The sequence below is a fragment of the Anneissia japonica genome, unplaced genomic scaffold (assembly GCF_011630105.1).
Source record: "Anneissia japonica isolate Jap-2015-1 unplaced genomic scaffold, ASM1163010v1 scaffold673_len1821605_cov196, whole genome shotgun sequence".
NCBI classification, from domain to species: domain Eukaryota; kingdom Metazoa; phylum Echinodermata; class Crinoidea; order Comatulida; family Comatulidae; genus Anneissia; species Anneissia japonica.
Window position 1 is genome coordinate 1,325,941 of NW_022717449.1, and position 21,632 is coordinate 1,347,572.

At 31.4% G+C, this 21,632-nt stretch overlaps 1 protein-coding gene across 9 annotated transcripts in view; it reads left to right on the forward strand.

Moving 5' to 3' along the window:
• LOC117110306 (ras GTPase-activating-like protein IQGAP1) overlaps positions 1-21,632 on the forward strand; it is an 87,725-nt gene that overhangs the window by 23,678 nt on the left and 42,415 nt on the right. For all 9 annotated transcript variants that reach the window (XM_033252956.1, XM_033252959.1, XM_033252960.1 and 6 more), the window contains exons 5-7: positions 16,507-16,584; positions 17,083-17,159; positions 18,717-18,784. In XM_033252956.1, the coding sequence (XP_033108847.1) occupies positions 16,507-16,584; positions 17,083-17,159; positions 18,717-18,784 (223 nt within the window). The remainder of the gene's footprint in view (positions 1-16,506; positions 16,585-17,082; positions 17,160-18,716; positions 18,785-21,632) is intronic.

Here is a 21,632-nt window from a genome sequence, read left to right on the forward strand (position 1 = left end):
AATCTAATGGAAACTACATCATACTCAATACATTCTTTTAATGTTTTACTCCAGTAAACCTGGTTGGGATCAATAAGTCTTGATCATGCAATAACACATTTTGATGGTAAATATGTCTCATAGTTCCACATTTTACAGTGAAATTAAGGGGGCGTTCATTTGAGTATACGTATCCATTTTACACCAAAAAAAAAAAAAAATGCCTCTCTCAAATAAATACCTCCCTTGAATAAATGCCCCCTAGAATTATTATAGCATAGGGTGTTTATTCAAGTAAATACGGTATATTGAAATATAAAACAAGTAATTCAATGTTTTTTTGTATTTTCAATTTAAATTTTTGTTGCAGTCTTGTCCTTAAATGAAGTTGTACTGCTGGTAGCTATTCCTTGTGTCATGTGATTTTCAAAATTATGCGCAAGATTTTATGAAAGAGTATAAATAGAACAAGGGAGCCAACTACGCTTGAGCATTGAGAACATAGAATAACAATACACCATACGCAGACAGTGTAGGACGTCTGCTACCAATGGATTACCCAGTAATGCACCGCGTATTGTTTATTTGTATTTCTGTTTTCAACATGATAAAATACATTCGTAGAGGGCGGTAGATTTCATTATTTTTCTTTATCATCATACTATTGATGCAGACGCACTTTATGTGAACTCACACATAGTGAGCGCACAACATAATGACTATGTTGACTTCCATCATGACTAGGGGAGTGACGTTTTTACAAACATGAGTACACTCTCTTGTTCTATTTATACTCTTTGATTTTATGTATAATGTACTCATTTCCTGTAGTTAATTGTAGATGAGAGTTCAAAAGGCTACTACTGTTATGTAAACTTTCATAATTCTGGGATAGGCCTACTGTACTGTTGAATGAGATGAAAATGTTAATATCAAAAGTAGACACTTAATGTTCTTTCGGAAATTCTGTACAAAAATTTGTGTTTTAGAACTTGTCAAAGTTATGCTTATGACTTTCGAAATATTTGACAGCAATATTTGACAGTGTAAATATAATATGATAATGAAAACTTCCTTTAAAGTACATAAAATGTAAGCATTCAAATATGAATTCTATCAAGGTTTTTAGCTCAACCCAGCAGGTACCTTAAGTAAGAGGTTGAACCCTTGACCTCTGAAGAGTTTAACAGTCCTATGATCCTATGATCTCAAAGAACATGACTGGGCTTTGAGCAGAAAATACCTAAGTATTTGATTCAATTTTTTGACTGCCAAATATGAACGAACTATAAACAAGTATAATATTCCTATTGGGGTGTTTATTCCTTTTTAGATGATTCAATTAATATTTATAAAAATTATTAAGAAAAACGTACTCGCACGACGATTCGCTGATATTCTGTCTATTATAATATTCGTGGTACATCTGATCAGGATAGTACTACTGTATAATATCAAGTATTCTCGTAGACAATGCAAACGTTTAGTATCTTCTCATTTTCCATTTTGTTGTGTTTAATAACATCATTCATGTCCTCAAACAATATCCATATCGCTACAAAATATATAACATATGTTACTTTAAATCACTGAAGCACCTAGCTTATGTTGTCTATTAATCTTGCTGTAAATGATTGAGAATTAACAGTGATTTATGATTACACAAACAAATTGTTTATAATCAACTACTGTACCATAAAAAAGGGATACCCTTGTATCACATTTTCCTAAACATGCTTGTTTGGTACAGAAAGTATGCTTATTTTATGGATTGTTTCCTTTTCTAAATTGTTTGGCTATAGCCTTTTAGATCAAAAATTCATATTTTTGATGTAATTGTTTAATGCTATGTAATTGTTCAATTTTCATAATTTAAACAATTCAGAATGTTAAAAAGAAATTGAGAGTTATATATAATCAAATGATAATTGAATTAGTAAACAATATACTAGATGTTTTAACAGGGTAAAATGGCTTGAAAGAAGTTTTTCACAATATCAAATTAATAAAACAGATTTACAAATTTAAAAAAAAACAAATAAATGTTGATGGGATCCATTACTCTCCCCTTCATGGGAGGAGGAGGGCAGTATTTTTTATGAATACATATTGCATGCATAAATCATAGTTTATTTTTTACTTGACAATGACATGACATGCATGTTAATTACCTAATCAAGCAAGAGTGAAAAAAACTATTTAACTATTAAAGTAATTGTAACTATTAAAGTCTTTCCAAGTAATTGTAAATTAATTTGAAGCATGTGCAATTAAACTTTTGATCTTAAGAACAAAGGGAATATTTCTATCCAAACATGAACTTTTTGGTCATTCACTGTGATATTCCTAAGCCTACTAACTATTAAATGATTAGTTTGGTTGTCATTTGGTCTTTCACAAGTGATTAATTTTGCCATTACTTTATCTGACCCATTGATTGAACCACTGATCCTGGAATTGTGAGTTGAGCACTTTAACTACAGCGTCACGTCTATCAGTTAAGCAGCGGATTATTCATAAATTTTCTAGCTATTCAGAAGAGTAATGAATTGCAATTCTATTGACAGTATGATGAGCTCCTGTATCCCAGCGTGATTTTAATTGTGAACACTTTTTTTTTTTTTTTATAATGTTAGGTTTGATTTGCAAGTTCCTGTTGTCTTTATATTCAAACAGTTTTACTAAACATGTGAACATCATGTTGGGCATTTCTAAAGAATTTAATGATTATTAAAACATTAATTGATAGCTTGTGTTTTAATACTTATAATTTTTATTGTAGGTAATAATCAGTTAGATAACAATATCATGTTCATTTTTATCCTCATTAAAGTTAATAAGAATCATTGTATTTATTATATCAATCAATCAATATTAATGTATCGTCATAAATCATTATACCATCGGCATAACCAAATATCGCAAACATGATCATTATCATCATCATCATCTTTAAAAATGTTGACATTATAATTATACCAAAATCAACTTTATGAAATTAGTCATCATATTGATTTAAAATTTCTTGTTCACCGTCATCATTGACAAGTTCAGATTTTGATTCATCTTTATACAATAGGTATCAAGTCAGTATATTTTTTTCTGTTGTTAGCATGCTGTTAATTCTTAGCATGTTTGGTTTCTTCCCCTCCAAGCTTGCTTTTGGCTACGTCATCAATGAGCAACAGGAACATAAATATCTGCATGTTATATGAAGGAAATGGCAAACATTACATCATCTATTAAATAGATCTAGTTTATTAAACTAGAAAAGCCAGGATTATAAGAATGAATAAAACATGTGTTTTGTTAGGTTGATTGCCAGAAGATATGAACATTTTGTTGACGGTCTAGAACTGTCTATTATTAGACTGTATTTGAGACTCATAATGTAGGTGTTAGAAAAGCTAGATTATAATAATGATAATATTTAAGCATTTATATAGCGCTCTTTACCAGAGTCTCACAGCGCTTAAAAAGTATGAACTATGGAAAAAGGTCATTCCAAATCATCCGTTGCATTGAAACTGAAATAAAGTTATAATTAAACATTTCATACATTGAGGTGCAATGGCCCAGGTGTATGCAACCCGTGATTATTTAGATTCTACTACATGATAGTTTAAATAAATTATTGCTTTATACTTATATTACCGTATATGACATATTTCTAAATAAATGTCATTCATATCCAATAGCGAGTAACTTTCTAATTATTGGATGGATGATGCTTCATAAACGAAGTCTCTTATGAGACTTAGGATGTGGAGTTGGCTTTAGTCATGAGAGAAAGTCCTGCCATCATGATTGAAACCAGAATCTTGGGATTAGAAGGCAAGTATCTTAACCACTAGGCTATAGAACTCAACTCCTCCTATATCATTATAACAGAGGAGTGTGTAATATCTTACTGTCCCCATTTACTCCTGAATAGTTACCATTCACTGTATAGATTCAATATTTATTTAATTATTGAAGTCTTAAGCTGAATTGCATAATTCCCAGGGTGGCTGTTGAAATTATTAGGGACTTAATTATTCAATCTAGGTTAGGTTGAGTGGCAATATAAATAAAAAGAATTGAATACAGAATATGGTAATGAATATTTTGTACTAATTAGTTGCACATCTGTCAGGCAGATCTTGCGTTGAAAATATTGTATTTCTTGGTTTAGTGTAGAGTACGAGATATTATCTCAGATACTATAACATATGGAAAATTATTAGTAATATGCTTAGTTTTTTCATAGCATATATTAGAGATCCCAATGTTTATTATAGCTGAATTTTAAGTAACTATATAGTACAAAATATTTGAAAAATATAATTATGCATTACATTATATGTGAAAATTAAACAAAATATGATTATTTTATTAGTTTATAATATTATAACATATATATTTTATCCTTTTACAAAAATATAAATGAAGTAAACACAATTATTTACATTTTAATTAAAAAGTATTCAATATAAATATTCTATTACTGATTAAGAATTACAAAATTTTAACTAAATATGATTGTCAATATTAAAAGTTGGATATTTTTGCTTCATTTTTCAGGCATGAATGACCATAACTACGTGTTCATTATAGTTCTGTATAAAATTAAAAATTAAATTTTGGTAGGAAGAATTCATCAATGATATGTAATTTCAATTTTATTAGGTATTGTACAGTATTATAATCCCATTTGTACTTTGATGTTTGATTAGTACAGTAAGACATTTTACGTACCCCTTGATAACAAGGGGTGTTCGTAAATTGAAATATTCGTAAAATAGTTTCCAATACCAGGCCTAGCTATCCCCTGCCATTAAGCGCCGATAGGCTGACGGCGGCCAGGCCTAGCACGAACTGACAGTGCAGCAGCGTAAGCTACCCACCCTAGAGCCTAGCTGAATTTACCTTTGAGAAAAACCAAATTATTTTAATCGCTGGCATTCTTCCACTTAACAAAATATTATTTTAACTAATTCAAAATCTGAATGTTTTATGGACCTTTCTGTCGTGTTTTTATCTAGCTGTTAGATCTTCGAATTGTGTTGTTTCATGCATTCACGATGTCAATAAGTTTGTAACGCCCAACACTCTCGTTCATCATCTTAAACATGTGCGCTCTACAGTATTCAACAACACTTGCGTTTGTCGTTCGTTGTTCTGGTTACAGTAGGTTTATTACATTAATATAGTGATTATTACCAGAAATGGAAGAAAAGATCGAACTACTGTATTAATAAATAATACAACAAACTTGATTTTATTAATAAAAATGTACATTATCACTTTGTAAAACATGTGCAATCGGACTTTTTTTACAGTAATAGTTGGTCGATGATGACGTCATCCAGGGCAAAGACCATTCGTAAAATCGACGTTTTGTAAAATGTTCTAAAATTGTCCTATGGTCTTTCATCAACGAAAAAAAATTATAGGAAATTTGTCATTTCTCAAATCAGTGTTAAAGGAAGTGGTTCATTTAATTTTTACTATAATTCTCTAAGGAAAAAGATGTTTCCGGTAAAGATTATAACATGCAAGCCATCAGTGTTGACATTCGTATACATATACTCACATCACTATATTCACCCATGCCTTCATTTCTTATTTTTTAATTGACACATGCTTTAGCAACACATATTTATTTCAATTTTTCTCCTTGTACTTTTAATCCTTTTATTTTCATTTTATTTTTATGTTCTCAAGAATTACATAAAGAAACATACTGTACTTAGATAGTACGGATAAAATTAACTGTAAAAATTACATAGAATACCGTAAAATAATTTAAAAGCGTTAGACTTGAAGTGACGGCAGAGATGGATTTGTGGAAAGGATTGAATTTCATGATTAGTTGGGTAACAAATTATAACTCATGCATTACTAGATCCGTTGTGTAACGATGCTCGGCGTTATTAAGATTCAGTGCTTAGTTTGTTCATAGATTACACATAATAGCTGATACAAGTAAAAAGCAATTTTGTTGTAATGAATCATACTTAATGTCACTGTATCCTTATTAACTTCACTACGACTGAGGTAGGAAAGAAAACAAATGTGGAAATGCATTATTTATGTACGCTCTAAGATCAGCAATCTTGTAAAGTGATGAGCTTAGATTTTTTGCTTACACCATTGAGAATATATTTTCTCCATGCTTACACATTATTAAATTTTGGTTTTGATTATTAAATCTTTGTCAAATTTCCATACAGATACTTTTAATGTATATAGTTAACTTATTTCATTTTAAAGTATAAAATTACAGAAAGTAATTATTTTTTTATTTGAGGTTATACCCATGGATATTACTCATTATTCTAGAAATATCCATACTAAAAATTTGATTTCGAAACAAATATTACCTCGCATTTCATTCTTAAAAATTCCTTTCGTCTGATTAGTTTGGTTTATTTTTGGTTTGAGTTGTAACGTCACAAACCGCTACAGCTGTAGACTGTGACGTAATAGCAAGTCGGTTGGATATTTTGGTTTTTGTAGACATATCACAGCGGGACTACCGTCGCTCATGGAGTCTGGTGAACGGTAGAGAATGAGGAAGTCAGCAAACTCTTCCACCATTTTGTTTATATTTTATAGAATATCTTTTTAACAAATTGCTTTATGAGAAACTTTCTATGGGCAACATTTATTTCATAAATGATGGTGATATGCTAATGATGACAATGTGCTGTGTTCTGTTGCTGTATTGAAGAAGTTGAAACATTGCACAGTTACTTACAATCAGTTCATTAGAAATATTATGGCTTGTCTCTGACAAACATATTCCTAAAGACCCTTTATAGTTCTCAAAATTTATATATAATAATAATATATATATTATATAAAGTGTAGTAAAACAGATATAAATTTTTGTAAGTTAGATCAAAATAGTAGCAAAAAGTACTTGTTTTTATATCTATACTACATCAAGAAGAACAGATGAAATTATTTGATCGAAAGCTGTAGTATTTGAAGAAAAATAATTTCAATTATTGTGTATCTTATAAAATTTTGTGTTCCCCAAAATCTTGTTAAGGAAGTATATAACATATTTTATCTTTTTAACTAACTTAAGTCTCGCGTTTTTGTTTTTATCGACTCTTCAGAAAATGACCTCCCTGTGAAATTTGTCACAAGTAACATGACCAGGCATGCCAGCAGTGTCAGAAGCGCCCTTCAGGGTTAGAATTCAAACAACAAACTATGGAAATTCCAATAGGAAACCATGATGAGATCACTAAATTACCGCAAGGAGGTGTAATTTTTAGATCCGGGATTTAGATTTAAAATTAATTTCATTTTGTCTAAAATTGATAATATATTAATAATTATTATGTGACATTGTAAATTGTGCAATAGTTTTGATTGGCTTTCTAGTTTAAATATCTATATATAATTAACTAAACAGAAAGAATTTATTTCCCCAGATATTCTCAAGTTTCATAGTTTTTTTAAAAATACAAATGCAGTAATGGATCTAATGAAGTAAATAAAACTTATGAACAACATGTTTCGACGTGTCCCACGTCATCATCAGGTAATAACGCTTATGCTACGGTTTAAATGCTACTGGTCAGATGTAAATAAGTTGAATTTATTTCATTACCTACTTTTAAAGTATTCTACATATTTTCAGCTGTGACCAGTCTTAACCAGTCATATTACTATTTTACAAAACGATAGCCCGGTTATTCGAATAATTGTCTTAGTTTCTATTAGTTTTTATTGGTAATGAAGCTGTGTTAGTCTAAACAATATACAAAGAAAATTAAAAGGCAACACTCTGAGACTAACTTAGATGTTATTTATTTAACACAAGCTTTCGCTGGCAGTCAATACCAGCTTCATCAGGTGTGTGAAGTAAAAAATTGAAAACAAAATAGAAAAGAGCTTATGCATAGCTAGGCAAAGAGCTAGGCAGATAAACTATCTGTACAGTCATGGAGCTAATTATGAACAATGGAGTCCGTAACAAACTAAATCTTATAGTGGCTGAGAAAGCCTAGATCTATATTGAGGCCACTATTAATGCTATCAAATTTATGAATAAATGTTCGGCAATTAATCTATCATTTCTGTTTTTACTGTAACTGCAAATCCTTTTTGATTTCTTAGTGTTTGTTGTTATGTCGAAGTCCTGTTTTTGTTTACTTATCCATTGTTGCCTTAAGTTTTCTTGATGTACAGTGTTATGGTATGATCCACAAAAGTTTCCCAATGGACAAAACTTGGCTTGCCCATAACAAACTTTAAGGAAAGCCAATTTCATATTCCAAATTCAGTATCATGACATAAAATTAAATGGAACTAAAAGCTATTTAAGTTTACCAATCTACTACCATTTATGGTGCAGTACAATGGCCTGATTATTCTGAAAATTATCTTAACATTTGATTTTTATTAATTCACACCATGTAGGCTTCCCCATGGATAAGACTACTTTTCCATGACCAGGTCGGAGCAATCCAAGACATGAGTAATAGTAGTAATTATCTTGTTAGTGGTCGTCTAATGAAATTATGACACTTACAGGGGTAAATCTGTTTTATTGGTTCAGTACAGGAATTACCAATTTATCACCAAAATTTGTGGTCTAAAAATGGTTGAGAGTGAAAGTTCTCTGAAAGCCAAGTAATAGTTCAAATATTTTCAATTTTTTATTGTAAATTCAAGTGAGATCTAATAAAAATGAGAATTAGGGCTAAGATTAATTTTTGTTTCTCCTCTCTCTCTCTCAAAAATATGTGGTAGTAAAAACAAAACAAAGTTTTCTCTCTTTTCTCTCAGGGTTTGATTGGAATGCAGTCCTATCTCAAAAAGTACTACCACAAACTAGAGGGCATTTTCAAAAGAACGTAAAAGGCGTTCGTATCAAAAATGTGCTGCGTCAATAGAATGCATGTTCAAGTTTCGAACTCTTTCGAAAGTTAATAGGACACCCCCTATTTTGTGGTAGTAGTTTCCTGAAGTTCCATTGCTTGCTCACAAAATCAGGACAGTCAGACCTCTTTGGAATTCTATACTCTTTGGCATAAATAAGAGTAATGTATAATTCCATTGTATACTTGAAATATACAGTAAAGCATTAATCAGTATTGGATCAGTATTGGATATTGCCAACTCACTTTCAGTTGCTATTTTTACAGTAAGACCGAACTCTAACACCATTTTAACATCTAAATATGCAAATGCCTTTGATTTTTACTTCGGTTTAATGATATTGGCGCTTTATAAATGATTATTATCCTGTAAATCATGAATCTCATTTCATCTTTATTTTGGAATCATATGCATAGCAGAAACCAAACAAAAACAGATATCCAATAGGAAGAACAAATATGAAAATTCATAGCACATAATATGAGAAGGCATGCATTATTAAGTAACCTAAGTGTGCTTTTCGATAATAAACTTAATTTCTCGAATCATGTGTCTAATTCAGCCAAAAAAGCAAAACAGGAAACAGTAGTAAAAGCTTCATCTATAAATAAATTAAGGAAACACTGGATCACACCCACTGAAGTTTAACCCTTATATGAGAGCATGGCAGGGAGTCCATAGAGGGGCATATAAGCAATAGCTTAAAGCCTAACACCAAAAGTATATCAAAAGTAAGTAATACAAATAGTGTACATTCTCTTGGAACTCTACAATAATCTGATGGACGTATAACTTCCCAAATAAGTTTAAACTACATTCAAATTATGCATCCTTACTGATTCAGAATTCACCCTAATTGATTCAGAATTTGCAATCCCCAAACTCTCCCGAAGTCAAGATCTGTCCTTTATACTTAAATCATTGGGGAATATTAACAGAATTTATTGTAAGGTTTTATCGTAAATTGGTATGGATACTGTAGGGAGGGGGGGGGGGAGACAGAGTGTGAAATTTGAGCTTTCACTCAATGTTCATAATAATAAACAAGATTGTTTTGCATTTGGTTTGATTGGTAATAGAAACTGGAAATATTATCTCATTGGACCTGGAAAAATCAACAGAATTTGAAAGTTTGTTCATACTTGTCATGGAAAGTAGAACAGAAACTCTTAATATTGAAGTTTTCAATCAGTTCAAATGATGGAAAATCAGGAAAAGTTTCAGAACTTTAAAAATAATTGTCTCTCTAGAAAAGTCATGTAATTTCAAAATATTCTCTCTGTTCATAAAAATGGGACATGGGAAATATTATGCCAACCAGTAATGATTGGCAGTAAAATTGGAGAAAATAACTGACATTGTTAATGCTGGTTAATGGGTTTAAATTTATAAAGCCCAAAATACAATTAATCTCTATGCTCTGTAAAAACAAGTGTAGAGATGTTTGGAAATGTGAATGAATATAAGATTAAGATGGACGTTCCAAACCAACCCAGCACCCAAACCACAGTATTAGGATATGCCCGCTATCCAGGGATTTATCTACGGTAAGTGAACCCTGGTCAGCACTATTTTGAAATCATGTAGCAGATTCTGTAATGAAGTTTGCAAATTAAGGGAATAGAAGGATTCGTCAATGGGTGTAACGTTACCTAACTTGGGTGTTGGATGTAAACAATGGACTGGCACAGCGGAGATTGCTATGGTGGCTATCCCATCTTATTGCTGTAAAGATCATAATTGCTGTATATTGTTCTTTTGAACATAATTTAAGTTAATCTAAAGTGGATTGTTGATGTCCCAAAATTTACCACACAAACTTTGTGTGACTTGTCGTCCATGGAAATTTGAGATTTTCGATAAATATTAGGTCTAGGCCCTGCATATCTACAGCCGGTTTAGGTATGCATGAGAGTCTTCGACCCGCAGACTAGACTAGGCTAGCTAAGGTTTACAAAGGATCACACAAACTTCAAAGCATACACAATGTAAGGAGAATGCTAGAATAAGTAAATAAACACTATTTTGAACAATTGTATTGCCTTTCCTTACCATTTATTTCTCACGTTAACTATGGGTGGTTGTTTTCGAAACCATAACATTACCTTTTCCTATACGTTCATACTGATCGCACTGTAATGTTTTCCATGGTACACCCACCGTAGTTCATGTGACTGGCTGTAAACAAACATCGCCGAATCCCTCTCTTAGGTACATTTACTGTGTATTTGTTGGTATTGATTACAAATATAAAGTTCTTTTTTTCTAAATCATACCACACAAAAAAGTTAGAATTACAAACAGTCCTGTCATTAGGCAATACAGTATATTAGATACACAACACTGATGCTAACATCATTCAACTAGTATTAAAAAATGAATTTCATAAAAATGTTGGCCTTGAGGCTTCCATAAATAATTACGCAGAAGAAACATAATAGAATGACAATTTTGTCGTCAGTTATGCTGTACGGCATATAGATGTTCATGGGCATATAGGTAGTAACCCGTATCATTATGCATGTATATTAGTTATAATGGTCTTGAAACAAAGAATGAAAATTCAGTTTGAAATAGTATTACACAGTTAATAGGACAGATTCTCAATCTTGTGAGGGGCCAAATAAAGGTTTTAGAGGGCAGAAATGACATACTTAGAGCTCCACTTTTTAATAATGTTGGTCTTAAAAAATATGATAAACTAACTATAAAATATGTAAAGTAAAATTCATTTTTTTTTTTAAATTTTTGGCTTGAGGAATCTTCGTACTGTAATTTTGTGGTTTGTTTAGGCTACTTTTTACAACTTGTTATTATGATAAACAATACAATAGAAAACCACCGGATAGGGAGGCCCTTCCAGATTATTTTGATTGCTATAAGCTAACAGATTTACCTTTGAGATTAATATACATCGTGGATGCTATATACATTTCCTGCTATATTTATTTTTTTTAGTACATAAATTGATATCGCCATTGTCCACCGTATGGTAGTTTCATCCCAAACAGATTGGCCCGCAGCTTGCGCCTTTCAAAAATATTAGGAAGTCAAACTTCGGTTTCTTTATTCATTTTACATGAAATGTAATGGAAGAGTAATTGTATATTATATAGTTTCTATTAAAAACACAATTGTTATTGAGACTAGGTTTACTTAAGTAAGTTAAGTATACTCCAGGGATTTTCAAATTTCTTATTGCAAATCCACCAGGATGTAATCTGGAATCACAACGCCCAATGATATCGCTGGAATTGCGGAAACGATCCCGTCAATGAATGAATTTACAATGTGCTGCGGAAGTAAAAACCTGCCAGGGAGTGTGATTTTGAAGTATATTATAGTGCTCGGAAAATCCTGAAATGTAACTTGGGAATTCCAAAGATTTGATTTATTGCATTATGTATAATATTATAAGGTTGTCTGATTGTTGATCAAAGTTTCATATTCAACAACAATCCTATGGAATAATTTGCCTCTTCAACCATTTCTAAACCGAAACAATATGACAATTAAAAGTAAACTGAGGATGCTGCATTTTTTCACTTATGCTTTCAGAAGAATTTTTATTCAGTGTTCATGTTGATGTTAATGTTTGTGTTGAAGCTAAAACAAAAATTGAAAATTACAGTTCAGCTTGTGATATGCTTACTTTTATATATTATACTTTTAAGTATTATAAAAAGATAATTATAATATAATGAGGTTTGAAAATATAACGATGTAACTCGTATGATTAATTCTTACAAAAATTAATTATAATTTCTAGAACCAATGAAACTTTTACAACAAACGGATGGCTAAGAAACTACACAGAGCACCCAAATCCAAAAAGACTGTTGATACTAGTGCAGCATCAGAACAAACGCACATGTACAGTAGTAATCAAAGATTGTAAATTATAATTAATTTTAGTAAGAATTAGTCATACGAGTTGCATCATTTTGTTATATTCTCAAACCTCATTATTTTATAATTATCTTTTTTATTGTTGTGACAGACCTTGATTTAAAAGTAGCTCTCCTGCTTTTTCTTTAAATCAAGGTCTGGTTGTGATCAATATCATAGATATTTCCAGAAACTAGATCATTAATAATAATCATTGCCCGTTATCATCGATATCAAGTCATCAGTGACACTGTCATGGGCTTTTTCTATTGTCTTAATCATCTGTAGAGGCAGTTGGCGCAACGGTTGTGGCTCAGACTCTCAACGTTGAGGTCAGGGGTTCGAAACCCTCGCTGTGCAAGTCGCTTGTGTCCTTAGGCAAGAGACTTTATCTACGATTGTCTCTATCCACCCAGGTGTATAACTGGGTACCAGCATATGCTGGGAAGGTAAAACAGACTGCACTGCCTTGCACAGAATCTGGCCCAAACGCTAAAGAAAGAGAGACGGGCACTCCGGCCTGCTCCAGGTTTCAAACCCTTACTTGATCATCTAAAAATAAAAACAATTATTGCTAATGTGAGGAGGTACTAAAGTAGAGAAGTACAGTACAGTACCTCCTTATCGATGATGATCCATTTTAATAAGGCCGCAGTTGCTATGTATTTTTGTTATCTTCACTTTGCTTATGGGCTCCTGCTGCTGTTGCTCCTTGTGAATGACCCTGTAACAAAACTTTTGAAATAGCACATGTGGTGCCATGAGAGGTCGTTGACCTTCCCGTCCACTTGTGGAATTAATTTGACAAAAAAAAACTTTCGAGAGACTAATGTTATTTGCTAATATGCTATTTGATGTAACTTTAAAGTTAAAATGTTATGTGCTGATAGATATTTACCATACATACATTCCTCCACACCACACCTTATTGTTTCTTTTCTGGGTAACACTGGGCTGTCCAACTCCTTTTTATCTTGTTGCCATCAAGGGGAAGCTGTTGAAACCCAATGAAATGCCCAAAGAATTAATAATTTAAAAAAAAACAAATTTGATTCATATATATTTATTTTTCTCTGAGGGATAGGCTAATGAGATACCAGCATCTTTTGAGCTTAAGTGAATTCTGAACTGGTACAGTAAGTCCTTATTGAGAAATAAGAGTGCTGGTTAACAGTGTGCATACTGTCTCTCTAGTTGTTTTTTTTTTTTTTTTAAGTTTTCATTCTGCTGGTTTCTAGGATATATATGGATTAGTCTTAGAGTGGACGCTTTTTTATTATCAAGGCCTTGATCATATCTAAGATTAATATTATAACAAATTCATCATGAATCTATTTATTTTTTGATTGTTTATTGATTATCATCTTCAAATGTAATGCATATTGAAACAATACCATTTCTGCAGATTTACAAACATTTTTCTACAAAAATCTTTAAATAGATTTAATCAAGGATCTATGTAAAATATGGGAATTTATTATTTGTCTGACATAGGGAAGATATATTTCTTGGTCTAATTTCAAATATAACGCTATTAAATAACCTACTAAATATTGAAAGTGGAGCAATTCATTGAAATTTAATGTTCAATTTTTAGAGTGCAGTGTTTCATTGTTTTTTAATATCTAAAGTTGGCAAGTTATAAATAGCTCTTATTATATTTCTGTTCATTTCTTTAGCACACAGGAAAGGATGAATTACAGAATGTATATCAAGTTTTAAACTCTTATTTCTTAGGCTGGTTTAGTCAAACTATTCTCAATGGGTTCAATTGACAGTTTCCTTCCTAGCTTCCGTTGCTAATTAACAGGCCTAGAACTTTTTTCAAACAATCTTGTAAATTATTACTATTGCAAACTATGTCATATGAGTAATTTTAGCTTCTTTGATAAAAATGTATTTAAAGTTATGTTTACAATTTTTTAATGAAATACAAAACAGATATAAAATTAAAAATTAAAAAAATTCACAAAGTCTTAAAACCTCTAAAAATCTAACCTATTAAATATGCTCATTTGAATTATATATATATAAAGAAAGTAGTGATATCAAAATAACAACAAAATCTAGGAAACCTCTACAAATTTAATCAAACTATTAAATTACTTTAAATAAAATAAACTGATTGTCAACTACAATGTCTTTGAGACACAAATCAAAATATTTCAGTTTCACTAATTTACAGTCTTTATTACAACAATTTCTGGAATTATTGCATGTCAATTATGGGATCTCTGAAAATAATATAGAAACTTGTTCGTAGTGTTAAATTCAGGTCCCGTTTACCTATAAAATTAGACCTGGAAATGAAATATTTGTTAATTTTCAACTGAAAGTTGACCCGACTTCAGTTAAGTATGCGTTATAAGTTTTATTTTTCACATTTTATAAGTCAACATAGACATTTTTTTAGGCCTGAAGATTTGAAATATAATACAATGAGATAAGAAATGAAAAGATGATCTGATTGTATGACACTATCTCTGTCAATACAGTAACACATAAAATTCACATAATAAAATACACAGTACAGTATATAAACACTTAAAACTAACAGTGTTAGTTTAGAAAAAAAAGCTGGGCAAGGCATTGATGCAGTTGCTTTGAAGTGCCAATACAAATGATCTTGGCAAAATTATAATAATATAGAAAAACATGTAAAAAATGAACTACTTTCTCACAATACAGAAAAGTAGAGAATCAAAGTATTTTTTGTTTATTAATCTCTTTGTCTTCGGGATCCAGAAGTTGACCAACATGCTACCTATAGTATTGCTAGTTGTTGCATGTAGCGCACAGATCAAATACATTCTAATTCTGCCCCTGCGTAGTAGTGTAACTAATTTATCCCCCTCCCCCCAATCAATTTCATACAATTACCATATCCTTTATGCTCCTCCATGGGAAGGCCCAATAAAAAAAAATTATTAGTTTATCACCCCCGCGCGCTGTCTTCTATGGTACTGAAAAAAGAAATTGAAAATTTTTATTTTTAAAATTAAAAAAAAAAAATTTATTTTATTAAAATAATTAGTAGATATTGTTTGTATTATCTAAATCATGTTTTACTTTGAATATCAATGCACCAGCAAACAAACCAAGAGTGATATTTGGCTTTAGCAAAATAAAAAATTAAAAAAAAAACCCTCCCTCCTTCATCACTTTTCCTACCCAGATATGGTGATAAACTAATAATATTTTTATAGGGCCTAAGAGGGTGGGTGGAGGCAAAAAACGTAGAATCAGTGGCTCTTATCGTAGAACACCTGTAATGTGTACCTAGCATCAATCTCGGAACTCAAGACCATTGTGTTAGAAGTCTAGGTCTCAGCTTCTCCAAATTGTTCCACAGACAGTTTTTTGTGTCTCAATCGGAAATTTTAATATCCTTTATGTTTTAAATAACGTGGGGAATTTCCAAATTGGCTACAATCCAGAAAGAAAGTGACTTCATCATGTAAGAAAGTTAAAGTTAAAATCACTACATGTAGCATTCAAATGCTACTTTACTCAGTCATTTAATTCTTACAAGTTCAAGATTTTAAACAGTGCGTCTTTTTAAATATTTATCTTTAAAAATAATTATACTCAAATGGTTGATATTTATGTATCATGGTTCTTATTTCAAATGTAGGAAGCTGAACTAAAATGTCTACAGTGGTCTTTAATTCAGATACGAGTCAAAATGTTCAATTCTTAGGGGAAGATAATTTATGTACTATTACAAATTATGTTTTTCTTTTTTTCATTTTACAGTCAAAGGGTCTTCATTTCCGACATACAGATAATATAAATTACTGGCTAAGGTCAATGGAGGATATAGGATTACCACAGGTAAGACCACAGGGTCAGTTGTTGCCTTGGTACAAAGAAATAATGATGTCATTTCTATGAATACATTTTTTATATATTGTATTATGTACTATATCTGATTATGTTATTTGTTTTATTAAGCTTTGATAAAAGAAGGAAATGATATATAAAAAAAAAAACCATTTAGAGGTGAGAATACAATGAACTAGTAACATTACCAGATTAAAGTGTGTGCACATGATGTTAAAATTTCTCCTATGAAAGTGAAATGAGAAGTGATACATATTCCCACTGGGCTGATGATGTGTTATTTAATAAGAATTATAAAAATTATTGTCAATCTAAAGAAAAGCTATGTTTAAAGATATGAATTATAATTTTTTAGTATTGTCAAAAATTTGTCCAGATTTCTTTTATTATAGTATCATATGGCTGAATTAGATGATATTCTACTGCAAAATTTAAAACGAAGAACAATATTGTTAAAAATTTTTTATATCATTTTGTTTTTTATCTTAGATATTTTATCCAGAAACAACAGATGTTTATGACAGGAAAAACATGCCTCGAGTAGTATATTGTGTACATGCTCTCAGGTACGTATTGGTGACCCATGCAAATGCTGATGACCTTATACAGGCAATCCAACTGTTTCATACAATAGTCACACTTGTAAGGCATTTCAACAGTCACCTGATGCATCTCTGTATCAAGACAGGCTATCTCATTGCCAGCAGTGGCTGCAGAAACTTACCCCGGGGAGGGGGTGGTCTGGCATTTCTGACAGGGGTGAGAACTAAGGGGCCGACTGGAGCCCCTGCTGGCACACTACTGTTTACTGCCAATTTCAGCACAAGGGAGTTCAGGATGTTTGCATTTGTGTGTATAGAAAATTGTTGCTTGCCAAAATTGTGATATTGTAATGGGACGACTTTTAGATTTATCGACTATAGTCAGTGAGACTGCCAAACTTCATTCATTCTCTTGTTAAGGAATGTGCAATAAACTCATCCTTGGGTTTATTCGTCCAGTTGGAGCACTGTCCATTGATGATTTGTGAACTCCTGCTGTACATTGTAACAACTAACAAATTTTATTAATTACAAACTTTTGATAGCATAATACTAATTTTCTCTTGATGACCATGCTGTGAGATCAAAGGCTTATAATTAATAACTATTGTTAGTCTTTAATTGCTGTTATCTGTCATTTGCAGTTTATTATTTAGACTAGCATGGCTACATGGCTACATTTATTACTATCAAAATTCTCTTACAAGTTTTTTTTTTAGTCATGAACTCACTGTTTATTTTCCATCAGTTTGAAATTGATTAAAACTTGTGTCTAAAAAGCAAAGTAATTCTCCCACAAATCATTTGTTTTTAACATTATAATAATACATCATTATAGCCAATCAGAGATAAAAAGTTTTGTATGTTTACAGTTTCAGTATTCAAAAATTTCTTGGATGAAAGCAGGAATAATTCTGTATACTGTAAAGCATACACTATCAAATTCTGTTAACTATCAAGACTATAACATTTTATTTGACGCATGACATCCCTAAATTTGGTCAGGATGACATCATATAATGACCATATATAGGCACATAATGATTATATATAGGCACATCATTACTATATATGGCCATACAATAGTTTCTTTTCTAAGAAAATTTGACAGTGTAGACAGGGCTATGCTCAAATGACAGTATATGATAGAGTAGTGCAACATCAGACATTCAACAGACATTAGAAAGACACACAGTGTATTTGCTCAGATATTTCTGGAACAAGCATAGCATACACTCTATCAGACAAAATCTTGTCAAACATAATCTTCTGAATCTGGCAGACAAAAATCTCCTAAGCCCTTTCCAGACTACAACATTTTATTTGACAAAAACATGTGAGATACCTAAATATGGTCATGATGATTTCACATCATGACCATATATAGGTACAACATGTCTATATATGGACATACAACAGTTCTTTGTCAAAGAACATTTGATAGTCTAGACAGAGCTTTAGTAGTTAACTGGCTTCAGATTTTGTATCCATAATTTATCACAAATTTTTCTAACATAATATAAGTATGCAATTTATATGATTAACATTAAAATCCAAATATTATTATATTTTTTTTACTAGTTTGTATCTATTCAAACTTGGAAAAGCTCCTCAAATTCAGAATTTGTATGGAAAAGTGGATTTTACTGGTTAGTACTACATTATTTTTTTTTAGTGTAAGGTAAAAATATTGAAAGAAAACTGAAGGTAAGAGTAAAAGTAAGGTTGCAGTTTTGAGGTTAAGGTGCCCTCCATCAAATCCAAGAGTTCTGGGTTCAAATTAAAACTTAATCTCTCCTTAAGATTCATAAATTTATTTGATTTATTATTTATTTGTATTTATATGCATTTATTATTTATTTGTTTAAAGGTGTTTTTTTTTGTGCCCAAAGAACGCAATACAAAAGAACAAGTGACTATTCTGTGGCAAGATCGCTCATAAGTGGCTATCCTTGTGACAATGAAAACAATGTGCTGGTACACACAATATTACATGGAGATCCATTAATTCTTCATAAATTATTAATATTCATAAAATTATACTTTTATGTTACTATATATATAAGCAAAATAAACAATGAAAAAACAAGATCAACATATACTGTAGAACTTATAAAAATAGCATAAGGTTATTTTAGATAGCTAAATGCAACAAAATATCACAATAGAAATATTTGCTTGAACAAAAGATATTATATTCAATCGCTCCAGTGCAGTGGGATTGATTGCATCCCATCTTAACCTATCAATTGTTCTAATACACATCTATCTCATGTTTGTAATATACACTTATAATCTATGAATGCAGCGCTCACACAACCTTAAGTGCATCATGCACTTGCATAAAATATGAGGCGTGGCACGTAGTGGGAATATAGAGTAGTATGCAGATGCATGCACATAAATGTACACATGTGGAGTATACACATGTGGAGTATACACATGTTTTATAATCAATATTATTGAAAACTTATACAAGAACACTTTTTCATTTATTGCTGGCGATGACCCTAAATTTGATCTCTTTGAAACCAAATCTGGTGTTAGACAAGGAGGATCAGAAGCATCTGCTCATTTTAACCTATATCTTGACTATGTGATCCGTATTTTTCGAAAAAAGTGCCAAGAGGCAAACTTAGAAAATATTTAAAGTACATTTAACATACTCAATGAAGCTACAAACAGAGAACAAAGGCAAAAAGCACCATCAAGGGGTATTTACACACACAGTGAAGGGGGTTATACCGATGGCCTTGGCTTTCACAGCTTAGAAATATATAAATTACAAAAAACAATTGGTTTACTATATGATATATTCAATGAATATGGACTTGCTATAAACCCCACAAAAACTGAAACGATGGCATGGAACTGGAATGTAGATACTGATGGTCCATATCCCAGCACAATTATCATTGTGAATGGAGTACAAATGCAAGATAAAATTGTATGTTGAGTAACCATAAATGTACTTTTTGTATATATTACAGAGGTGACAAAGATATGCAGTATGCAAAATAAATTAATAAGCAACATGCACATTTAATTTAAATGTATCATATTTCCATTAAGTGGAAATCAAGATTGAGAGAACTAGCTTGTGAGCATGTGAGCATGGAGATATTATATCCACTATATGGGTGTGTTTGTGTGTGTCGTTGGTTTTTTCTGTATATTTGTGTTTTTCTGTGTGTCTTTGGTTTGTTCTGCATATACGGATGTGTTTTTGTGTATATCTTTGATGTGTCCTGCATATATGGATGTATTATATGATTTTTCATTTATATTTGTATTTATTTTCTTTAAAATACACAATTTGATGCATTTGGGAGTGTACAATGGAAAAGGGGACTAGCCAAGAAACTCCTTTTTATACTTTATACTAAAGATGCAAATAATTCTTCTTATGTCTATGCATGTAAGGGTGTGTTTTGTATGCATGCAAGTAATTACTGAACTGAACATGTTATTTTTATCTATGTTTACAGTATGTATCAATAAAAAGATGGGAATATGAGTGAATTGCCACTGCTTATACGATAACTAATTCATTTATCACCTTGTCTGTTAACCTTGTCTCAAGAGACACCATCTTGGTGGATGTGGTTGGCGTATCTGTAACACTTCAAGCTCTCAAAACTTAAGTATCTCAGTTTTGAATCATGTGCTTGTCTTTGGCAGGGCAGTTTTCCCACGTTTCTAATACCAATGCACTGATTTTTTTAATAATTGCAGTATTATAGAATTTACCAGAGAGCTCAGTATCTATTTGTTTCATAGGTGTTTGTTGCAATGACAAGTTCGCTTTATAAGACCGGCATATTAATGTTGATATGTACTTGAATAGACTTACAGTATTAATGCAATCAATTAAATTTTATTCAGCTGCAAAAGCCGTCAAAAGCTATCCTCATAAAAATTACAAGGCAGTAACACAAACAATAATTATCTACCAACGAATTAAATCATGACTAAGCTCCCAAGTTGAGAATGTCTTTCAGGTACATTCTGCTAATCCCTGGTTCAAAGGTCATATTCTAATGTCAACGCTTAAGATTTTAGGCAGCCAGAAATGTATTGTTGGAATTATTTTTTATAACAACATTATTAGAAATAAGGTTGTTTATCAGCATTGAAATTAGGTAAAAAATTAAAAGTATGAAATTTATAGATTTTTAGTTCCTTGAGGAAGTCTTGGATATGCTTATTTCCAAGTGGTTCCCAGAGCTTGCAAGTGTCTGGGAATTTTGAAGTGATGTATGACTTCATATTTTCCAAAAAGCATGCTTTAGTGATGAAGGATACAACGTGTGTGTGTGTGTGTGCTGCCTAGGTAGATTAACATCTGCATGTATACAGTATACATTTAATTGCTGCGAAGCAGCCAATTCATATTCTTGACAGCAATTTGACCTCTGAAAGGTCATTGTTTGTCAAAAAACAGGCGCCTAAGACGACTGAAAAGCGGAGTTTCCTTCTTTCGTTCTGCCGGGTAAA